At 31.6% G+C, this 12,015-nt stretch overlaps 1 protein-coding gene across 1 annotated transcript in view; it reads right to left on the bottom strand.

The window, feature by feature from the left end:
* The window catches only part of LOC130451071 (PAS domain-containing protein cky-1), a 228,265-nt gene extending 216,642 nt beyond the window's left edge, over positions 1 to 11,623 (bottom strand). The window contains exon 1 of the mRNA XM_056789868.1: positions 11,587 to 11,623. Coding sequence (XP_056645846.1) covers positions 11,587 to 11,623 — 37 coding nt within the window. The remainder of the gene's footprint in view (positions 1 to 11,586) is intronic.
* Between the last annotated feature and the right edge of the window lie 392 nt (positions 11,624 to 12,015).

Genomic DNA, 12,015 nt, shown 5'->3' with positions numbered 1-12,015 from the left:
ATTCTATCGATAATTTCGTTCCTTGTGTTTACTGATGTTGCATATATCAAGATTTTAAGTACGTCATTTTTTTTGTGACTCGATAATCCGAACTAATAAAAACCAAGGCGATTCGGATTAACAAATAATTAGGATTACCGAAGCAATTGTTTTTTTTTTCAAAATCTTCATTAGGAAACGCAAAAAACAATAATTACGAATAATTAACAATAAAAAATATATGTATAAAAAAGTAAGAATATGGTATGTATTAATTTTTAAAGTAAATTGTAATTTTCGCTTGCTTTACACATCTTTGAGCAGTGTATTTTAGGGCCACTAATATCTTAGTGTTATATTTTATATTCAAATATTGGTTAGATGTTGATTTAGTGGCCATAGAATGTTATATCAATGATTATTCTTGTTAATCTGACATATAATTTGATTTAAATTTGCAAAATATGTCGAAAGTCTTCACGTCAAATTGATGATATGTTTATACTGCTCAAAACAATAAAACTCATTTTTAGATCGGATGTAAATTTTTAGGAGCCAGCTGTAGAAAGAAAAGCACTAAAATTGTTTTAAAATTAATCCTACCTGTCGATTTTAGACTTTTTCTGTTTTATGTCATAGATTTTAGATTTTCCAAGCTCATACTCAGAGGCCAACATTCCTCCACTTTCTCTCTTGTTACGTCTTTCAATAATTTCACTTTTTTGTTTTATGGATAATGTGTTTTCTTTTAAGGGGCATTCTTATTTAAGCAAATATTAAAATAAAAACCCACTTATATCACCTAAAATGGCATTATAAATATCCCAGCAAAGTATGTAAATATCCCTGATCTAGGAAATAAGACTAAAAGTATAGGTTCGGATCATCGAGTACAGACGCGTTTACACATGAGAGGAACTCGCCGAGAGTGCTCTCGAGAGTTTCTGGCGGAGTCCTTTACACGTGAGCGTGAAATTAACCCTAGTCCACTCTTGGAAAGATACTCGCTATGGCAACTCTCGAGAGTACACTCAGACCGTTTCCACGGGCGATTTCTATTAGTTCTGAGATTTATTTAAGCAAGTTAACATCTCGTGATGTGTTCTCAGTGCTATCAGCTGTAGCGTTTTAATTCAACATATACATTATTCAAGATGTCTTCAAGGAAACGAGAAATAGCAGCGGCTTTGTTGATTATCTGTATGTCGAAGAAAAACGAATCGAGGAAGAAAAAAAAGGTCAGATCTTGGGTCCAAAGACAGAATAATTTAGTCGCTTACCACACATTGACCCGTGAATTGGAACTAGAAAACGCCCAGCAGTTTCGAAATTTTTGTATTAGTATTGTATTAGTACAATTAGTGAGCTCATTAATTTTTAAAGAGAAACAATATCTGTTTAGAAGAAGAAGCTTAAAAGATTTATAAATAAAAAAGTATTTGATTAAAATAAAATGTTATAAATGTACAAAATCACACAACTCGACAAGGTTGGTGAAGACATTCTTGACAGTACTCTCAGAAAGTCAAACTAGAATTGAATTTCTGAGAGTAACTCTCAGAAGTATTTACACCTGTTACTGTGACACAAAAGGGGGAGATCTCGGGCAGTTCCCCTTCTATTTCCGGCGAGAACTCTCAGGACCCTTTACACTTGCGAGTTTTACTCTCGAGAGTAATTAGGCTACTCTCGATAGTGAAAAACTCGCACCTTACTATGAAATTTGGATTAGACAGTATCCAATGTAATGAAATCGCTTGTTTGGACTACTGAAGAATTCGGATTATCAAATGTTCGGACTGTAACAACTTGAATGGTCAACGATTTTTCAATTGCCTAAAAAATGATTTTATATATAGCTACCCTACCTATATATCCACCCATATGATGTGATATTCCTCTAAACATTCGCAGAGACAGGTGGTTCATGAACGATGGAGCCCCTCCCCACTTCCTAAATGATGTAAAAAATCATCTTAATAACATTTTTCCTAATAGTTGCTTTGGTCGGGAAGGTTCATTTGCCTTGCCCACACGTTGCCCTGAATTGAATACAATGGATTCATTTTCTTGGGGATATCTTAAAAGCTACACGTTATCTACTCACTCCCGAATTTTTTGCATCAAGTCTCAGAACACCCTGTATACAAGTTGTTCAATTATCAATGGACAACATTAACAAATTCAATATTTTTTGTAATGAGTGAGGAATGAAAGTTTGGTATTTTGGAGTTATGAATAAACACTATTCTATAAAAGAGCCATCCAATTTCTAAATTCTGTATGTTTTATTTATGTATGTAAACAATCGGAATTGGAAATACCTATCAACGAATCGGGGAATTTAAAAAAAAATAAATGCTATTGAATTTATTCCAAACTACAAGACTCAATTGTTTAACTAGTATAAATAATAACAAAATGCCTCTCAGACAATTTAATAGCTGGATAATTTTATTTAATTATAATGGATACGTTTACTGTATTAGCGAATTCATTTGTTAGCCTGACGTATAGTTGGTTTTCTCCTATATTTTATTGTAACGCCATTTAGATGAGTAATTGATGTGATTACTTGTTAAAGAGGTTTTATCATTGCATCGCAATCTTGCAATCACTGGATAAATTTCATTAGAAAACGTTAAAAAACATACAATAAAATTAATTCTTTTGCAAAAACTGTAGTTTCTTCAATTTTACTGTTACTATACTATAGAAGAACAAAATCGGATTGATGAAAAAACAGGAACAAATAATGATAAATCGGCTAACGAAATATTATTGGAATAAAAGAGACATACTTGTGTTACTTAATTTATATTAAAAAATGCAAGAAGAAAGATAAAACTTATTAGTGACGGTATGTAGCAAGCCACTCACAAAAGCTAATAGGACGTATTGTTCAGATTATCATGCCGTAGTGATTTCCTAGTGATGCGGAAAGTAATAACCGAAATATCAGAAGTTTTATTGTATTTTACTTCGATTAATCGCGGAATTAGAAATACTAATTGAACATTTAACACTTGAAGTAGCACTGTATGATGGGTACCGACACCGTTCATTCTTCTTTAACAACATACTGCAAAATCATACCTATAATATCGTCCAAAATATTTTCATTTAAACAAAATCACTATGTTGATGGAATTTACTGTTGCGATCTTCTACAAATATTAGCAAATGCTATAATATTAAATTGATAATACGGATTAAAATATGCCATTTATAGAACATGGTGACAATTGAAATCAATTCAACCCTTAGTTACTACATATATAAAAATGAATTGCTGTTCGTTGGTCTCGCTAAAGCTCGAGAACGGCTGAACCGATTTGGCTCATTTTTGTTATTTATTTGTGGAAGTCCAGAGAAAATTTAAAAGGTGAATAAATGTGATAATGTTCGGAATTAAATAAAACAACAATTTTGTTTTTGCTTGATGTTTTGTCATAAATTAAATTTCTGAACGCAACCACAATATTTGACATTTGACAACCGACTAATATGTCGATCCATCCTCTATGTCGATCGATACCTCAGACAAACAGTGCTTCCTTCTATCTGAGTGACGATTAACTTAACTTCGGTGATCCTTTTTTGTTAATCTTTTGTGATAGTAACACTTCACTGCTATGTGGGCGAGAACTTTTCTCACTTTGAATAATTACAATTTACGATGCCGATGACAAGACGACCTAACTTAGGTCGTCGCAGTCAATCAAATGTGCGAAGACCTAACCGCACTGATAACCAGAGAGAGACAGATCAAGAAAATAGTCCTATTGCTATGTTAGAATTGCGAACAATCATAAAGGGAAAAGGAGACAAAGGAGAGGATATCTTGATCCCACGTGTGCCGATGATTCCAACGGATTTACCATTCGATTTTAACGTTTACAGTTTCCGGTACGTCTGGCTTGTGCGATGATCATAAATAAATCGCAAGGTCAGTCGTTGGAAGTTGGGGGAATCAACTTGAAGGTTCCCTGTTTCTAGCATGGACAAAACAGAAAGCTTTGAATTGATTAACATACTGTATCATAACTGTGTGTGCCTTTCAATATCAAATTGAAGCCTTATAAATAGCCAGTATATAATTAATCGATAATAATAATAGAACTTCATTCATAACAAGCATTTTTTAATTAATTTAATAACAAAAGGATTCCTTTTGTTTGTTTTAAGTTTATTTCACACAAAAGTTTATGCTTTTTCTTTATCGATTGAGGCAATACAAAGTCTGCTAGTTTCTCAATAAAAAGGTGGACGAAGAGCAAAAGGTGACAAATACAGATGAACGAGTTTGCCTTTGACTATGTGGAATGATTATTCTTAAGTGTAAAATATGTTGAGAGTAAACAAAGGAATCCATGTAATAATATATTTGTAATATTGCATGTATTTTTGAAGGTAATTAGCCAGAATGGTAACCAAGAATGTACATTTAAAAATGACGATTTTTGAAAGTTTTCCATTGATACTCCGTAAATACGTATTTACTTTCGAAGATGGTAACCATTTGCACTATCTTTGGGCTGGTAGCAGATGTGAATGATGCGATTCACACTTACGTAATAGAATTAGTTATATGCGTTTGGAGAAGTTTTATTACTCTTGCAAAATGTAATTATATTCCGACAATAGATAAATTAATAATCATGGCGTGACGAATATAAATTTTTTGATATTTACAAACCAGGCAAGACAAAAGAATATCTCAAAACTGGTACTTCTAAATTTCTCTATTTGGTTTGGTACCTAAATAAGAAGGCATATGATTTTGGATATTAAATTGAAATATATTATTTGTGAGGTGACAACTTAGATGCAAAAAAATGAAATATTCACTCGAGCTTTATCGTATAGTTAATTTATCTAAAATAAAGTGAGACACGATTTTATTTCATCATAGCGAATGGTTCTAAATGTATTCAAATATTTTCAACTTATAAACTTAAAATCCGATTGAATTTATATTAACTGTTTATTGTTACCATATGTAGGTAGTAAGTCGCAAAATAGGCAAGGTATCCAAAATCCTTCTTCAATGGAACAACTCGGACTTAAAAAGTTATTTATAAAGCAAACTTACGGATTTTATTCAGGCGCAAGTTATGAAACGTTCTTTTATGGAATCAAAACTTTCACATTAAAAATTCTGTCTCATAGGCTCCCCAATGAAATATGATATAGTTGATTGGAGGCAGATTGGAAACGGGAAAATGATTTATTTTCAAAAGCATCGTTCATTTAATGTTAAATAGTAATTCAACATGTCGCCGTAGAGCAACTGTAATACAGATAAAATAAATCTTTTACTTAAAATTTCTACTCTAATAAAACATTTTTTAGAGGTTTCACCCCTTCTAAAGATCCGACAGTGGTTGACTATACGGTTTATAGTAAGTTACATAGAATTAAATACTTTTAAGTTTCGATAAGTTTTTATGTAAAGTTACCTACTGATAATGAATAAAAGTACTGATAATAAATTATGAAAATTGATAAAATCAAATGTGTATTCGCAATAAAATAAGTTTATGTCATTTCAACCTTTTTTATATGCTTTTCAATAATCGTATAATTATTTTCCGGTAAATACTTATCTTACTTTCACATAAACCATATTAACAAAACTATTGTTAAGAGAAATTACTTCACCTTTATTTGAAAAGCTAGAAATATTATTTTCCAATTCATATATAATTAAAGCGTCTTTTACAAATTGAGAAATAAAAGAAAGAAGCTTGTAGTGCTTTCTAAGATAATTTTTGAAACTAATGATGCTACTTTTATCACATCACATCAAGCACCCGACACTTTTCACCATAAAATTATATCTTCTATTAATCACTCCACCATTCTTTGAAGTGTTAAAAAAATATTTTCTGATTTTTAGTTTGGTTTGGTATTAAATAGTGCTATCAATTTGATCACAATATTATCTATTTCACCACCTGTATCCGTTTTTATAGATATTTTGACTTGAAATGTTGCATTCTCATTTACTCCTGATGGCAATACATGAATCAATTAAGGAATTCACCGATCTGATTCACTAGTTAATTAGTAGTAATTAGTTTACTAATTCCATTTACGTGTGTGTGTTATAACACAAAAACACACTATTCATGAAGAAGTGACAAAATTCAAGCGTTCATTTTGAAGTATTGTTATTATTTACCAACCAACCATCATGATTTCTATCCTTCCCATTTTTTACCTATTATTGCACTTTTGAATCTATATTTCTTCTTCTCTATACCCTTTGTATATGTCTATACCCTTTCGAGAGTCAGAGTATTGGGATTTTAGATTGCATTTTCTATTTATCCATTTTTACCATTCTTTCGAATTCTCTGCTACTTCATTCAGTTCCTCTGCAACTTGTAACAAAGATTTCCTTGGTCTTCCTCTTCTTCTTTCCTTATATCTTTTTACTTCTCTCATTCTGTTCATCTCTTTATGTCCGTACCATTTTAAAGTTTCAACTATTTTGTTTCCTATTGATTCCTATATGACCCTTTCTATAATTACCTCATTTCTTATTCTGTCTATCATTGTTTTCTCAGTTGTTTCATCTCTGCTACAACGATTCTACTCTATGTCTTTTTGTTCAATATCCAAGTTTCTTCTTTTTCTTCTTTTTCATCGTACATTGGGACTGTGTTTGCATCAAGGGTTACCTAGCTGCAGCTGGGATGGTGAAGACCAGCTTTCATACTATCTTGTAGGTGGTCGACCTGGTGGTCAGGATTTATTCGGTTTTTCTTCCTTTGCAATCTTTACAAATCTGTCATCCGACATTCTTAGTTATGGTGTGTGGCTCTGGTCTCCGCCAAATTACATCAGTAGCCTTTGTGAGTTATCTTCATCTTCTGAGATGCTCACTGCGTCATCAGCATCGCATACTTTTTTTATTTCTTTGTTTCCCATCCGGTATTCTCTTTAAACTTCCTTTCTGTCTCCTTATCTGATACCGGCCGTCATAGATATTCTATTTCTCAGTTTATTTTCCATTCTTATATATGTGTAATTATCGGTGTTCGAAGATTACTTTTATTATGTTGGGGTGAATCTTCTTTCTCTTCAGTAGAGTTGTTACATCCCTCAATCGTACTCTATCAAATGCTTGGGTGAGATCGATGAAGCACATATAGTCTTATTGAGTTCTATGGCCTTTTCCGTAATCATTTCCATATATTAACGTGAGTAATGTTATCGACTTGTATATTTTCATTTTAATGCCTATTTTTTCCGAAAATTGTCTTATTTGGAGCCTTTATAAGTGCTATTCTTATATTATTGTGAATAGCCGCACATGGACGGACCTAGGGCTCTTAATATATATACACAAAAAAATCAATTCCCTTTTTTGATAAAATTAGATAAATGCCAACTTCATCTTGCTTAATAAAATAGATATTCCTCTCAAAAATTCACAAACAAATTATCTCTTTCCAAATAACACTTCTTAATGATTAAAAAGTAGATTTTTAAATTTCAGATACTTAATGTTTGGTTTGACAGTCGTTTTACTTCAATATTGAACCCACTCTTACTACTTCTTTGTACCTATATTCTTCCTGCTTCTCTAAGAATTATCTTTATCTTCTGTTGCTTCTATTGCTTGTAAATTGATAAGTAGTGGTTCTTTTGTATCTAAATCAGTATAAAAACCAATTTTTAATCTTTATACGAGACAAAATAATTTCGTGTTACTAAAATTATAAAAAGTGTAGTCTAATTCTCCTAATTCGCCGTATTCTCATCAAATATTAAAATTCATTTACTGCAAAGTAATAAATTCTTGTCTTTATACAACTGAAAACATAATTATCGTCATATCAGCTCTTTTTCATTTTTCACATTGTTCCATTCAGGAAGACAATGAAGGCAACTCCCACTGAAAAGATTGGTAAAATTTTGTGAAATATATATTTTATAACGTGTTCAGAATATAAAAAACGACCGCCACACAAATTTTAAATACGAGTATGAATCGGGAACTTTAAACAAAAAAATGACTAACTGAAATTATCATAATAACATATGACGCGACACAGTTTTGTTGTGAAGGTAACCATACGACACGTCAATAAATGTGGCAATACACATTCATGAATAGATTAATTCAAATTTGTAATACGTGATTTTTGTGGAATGAAGATCAATTCAGTTTTATGTGAACTGACATCAAATTAATTTACACGTACCCTACAGACTTACTTTGTTGTACCAACTTTGACTACGAATTAATCACCATCTAATTATTGATCTCTGTACCAGTTCGTGGAGAAATGACAGATGGTACGTTTATGCTAAATGAATGAGGGGAATTAGTATTTAGAAGAATGTCGATGGACTTTTCAATCAATTCATAATCATTATCAATTCAAAACAAACTTATTTTCATTTCAATTTAAAACTGTGAAGAACAAGACATTCTTTGAAATAAGAAAATAACTAGGTAATTACAAAACGTAAATTATAAGATGTATAAGATAAATAGTGTATACTATAATTATGAAATGTTAATAAATACTTTGTTCATCTCCATAATATGAGGATAAATATATGGATGCTCAAGGCCTTGAACGATGTGATATTCTTCAACTGATACTAAAATGGAAAGAAGAAAAAACCCAATGATTTTTAAATCTACTATTGTATAATTATTCGTGAAAAGTACGTGAAAATATTTCAATACACATCTAGCCTTTAAAATAATCAAACAATTGATAGGCTGATCAATCATATCGAGATCTGGGCAAAACAAAGGAGTGCATTGAAATGACTATTTATATTTAATCTTTTTTCATTTTAATTACTTGCAACATTCATTTTCTACACTGAATCTCAATAAAATTGCATAATTCAACGAATATTTAAAGAAACCAAAAAAGACGTAGAAATAGTACTTCTGGGTAAAAAATGAAAGGAAACAAAGTGAACAATGAGATTATGATAACAGAACCAAAGGTGTAGCTGAAGGAACTAGAACAATTAAGTAATTTGGATTGTATTCAAAAACTAACAAAATAAATTGAAGTAGAAATCATATGAAATTAAGGATTGAAAAACCAATAATAAGGTGGAAGGATCACATACGTTAAGAAACAGAAAAGAGAGAGAGAAAGAAACGTAAACAAACAGAAAAAATAGTAATATTGATAAAAGAATCGTTATTAATACTGAAGGCGTACCTACTCGTATGGCCTAACACGGAAATAAACCTTCCTGACACAACTGGGTCTCTAAGATTATTATCCTAGAGATGGTAAATTATTCAACCAATAAAAAGTTAATAAAGCTTTATTAGTAGAAGTAAATATGTAAATTATCTAGCAACACAGCGAATGTTTTTGTATAAAAACTTGCAACGCGGTTCGAATGCTTCATACAAACATAATGCAAATATGTAGTACTTTTCGAAACCAGAGTGCAGAAAAATTATTGCAGATGAAAGAAATGAAGGATGACAGAAAATTGACAAAAGGAATTTCTGACGAAGTTGATACCCAGATAGCTTGGTTGCTTGTTTTAGGAGAATATTAGAGCGCCAAATTGAATAATTGAAGACAAGGGATTTTTAGTAAAATTTATGGAAGAGAAACCATACGAGGATGTATTAATTATTATTATTGGTTGGCGATAAAGTAATATCGGTTTTGTAGTATAAAATATGACCCTTTTTTTCGAAAAAAAATAGTTTTTATTCAATTATAAATTTTCCATTTTGCTAAATGACCTTTTGTAATCTTTCTTTCACCTTGTATGGTAGCATCACTTCCCATCCAAGCTCCAATAGTTTCCCACGAGTTGCCAAAGATATGTGAGGGCTTGTATTAACATGGTGGAACACTAAACCTTTCCGATTTTACATTTCTGGCTGTTTTTCTTTAATTGTTTCATCCAGTTTCATTAATTGTTGACTGTAAACATTAGAATTGACCGTTTGGTTCCTCGGAAGCAGCTCAAAAAACACAACACCTTTGTAACCGCACCAAACTGACAGCATGAGTTTTTTTGATGTTTTTCAGCTTTTGTTGTGGTTTGTGCTGGTTTATCGTGCTTGCTCCATGATCGTTTTCGAACTATGTTACTGCACAGGATCTATTTTTCATCACCAGTGATGATTCTTTTCAAGAAAGAGTCGGTTTCATTCGTTTAAGGGTTAAATCGCAAATGTTGATTATTTGTGTTAAATGAATTCCTTTTAATTCGTGAAGTACCCGAATAAGTATTTTTCAATTATTGTGTGCGATACATGTAATCTCTTCGCAATCTCTCGAACAGTTATATGACGACCCTCTTCAATTATGACTTTGATTTGGTCATCATCAACTTCAGTACCGACCAGAACGTTGCGATAAAATTAATGCTTCTTCAGGAAACCTTAGAAGATGGATTATAGAAGATAACTTGAACACAGACTTAAAAGCCGCTTGAAATGACGCAATACAACGTGTAATTCAATGCAAGACGCATTATTTCTTAATAAAAAGCATGCTCAGATGAGAACATCACCTGATTGTTTCATACAAAATCTGCCACTTCGGTTTTGTGCCATTTTTATTGGGTGCAAGCTGCAATTCTAGGAAGAAATCTAGTTATTTTTGGCTTAACAACCAACCAAATATCAGTCTCAGATCAGCTGACCGTAAAACTAATCATTTCGGCCTTTTGGTAAATCTAGCCTTAGTTCGATTTTATTCTTGCTGTTATTTGTTTCCAAGATTTTTATTATTGTGATCGAGAATGGATAAAGTATCCAGCAAAAAGTAAGCAAACTATATATTATTTTGTCGTATGTACTGTTACTTTTTTGAGTTCACCTCTTTTTACATTTTTTCTCGAACTTGAGCCGACTGTCGAATTCAAAATAATGGATATCATTATATATTATAACAGATATAATAATTACATATATCATAATTAGTATGTAATTGTAAGTTAATCATAATATAAAGAGTTGTGTGCTTGAATAAGCCTGTGGTAGGCCTGAAAAAAATTGTAAAAAGATAAATTTTTTATATCAATTCTGACACGTGCCCCTCTTAAGCAATCAGCACTATAAACTTTAGTACGTAGTTGCCAACCTTATATAAAAAGTATCAAAATAAATTTGAACATTTTTAAATTATTATCTATTTAATAAAAATATTCATTTGAAAGCTGAAGTGTCCATATGTTCGTACATAAACAACTCCTATTAGATTGTTATGTTCTACAAATTATTTTATCTAAATCGCATTGCAGCAATATCATTCAATTAGAAAAAAATTTTTTACAATCATACAATTTACAGAAAAGTTACTGAGTATTGTGCAATCATTGTTTTATCAGAAATAATTACACACAATAAAATTGCAAATTTACTCCCATTTATCGAGAAGTTTATAACAAACAGAAAATCCTCCATTCAGAGATGAATTTAGCCTTTTAAGATAAATTTACTTGGCATTATTTTACTCTAGTCAGATCTTTTCATTTGAAATATAGTCTATCTAGAAATATCTCATAAATAATGTTTCCAATGTTCACTTTGTTCATTAAATAATCATACAAAAACAAAGCATTAATATTCGAATTATATCTCACCGCATTCTATGGCTTTGATTCTGATTTTAGCCCTCATGGGAGCTCACATAAACAATGCAAAAATTAACACAAACTAACGTAAGAGCATTAAGAGCACATTGCAATACCTCAGTACGCATGGAGAGAAAGGTATTCTTTGAAAATATAGTGCTTCCAAAGTGTCGGTACTATGGCTGCAGGTTGCAGCCCTAACTTAGAGCTGTAGGGCTCCTAAAGCACGCCGCGTCAGTCGCGTGGTACGCATTTATCAAATGTCTTACGAATCCGAACTAGTATTACCACAGACAGTGGCGGCCTTAGGGGGTGGCGAACAGGGCAATCGCCCAGGGCCTCGCTCTTACAGGGGCCTCGCGCAACAACCCAAGCAAATTTCAAAAAACATGATATTTTTCAACTATTTTTTTATATAATTATATATTGAGACAGTTC

This window comes from Diorhabda sublineata, chromosome X (genome assembly GCF_026230105.1).
Source record: "Diorhabda sublineata isolate icDioSubl1.1 chromosome X, icDioSubl1.1, whole genome shotgun sequence".
NCBI classification, from domain to species: domain Eukaryota; kingdom Metazoa; phylum Arthropoda; class Insecta; order Coleoptera; family Chrysomelidae; genus Diorhabda; species Diorhabda sublineata.
Note: the sequence above shows the minus strand (reverse complement) of the source record. Positions and strands in the feature narration are given on the sequence as shown.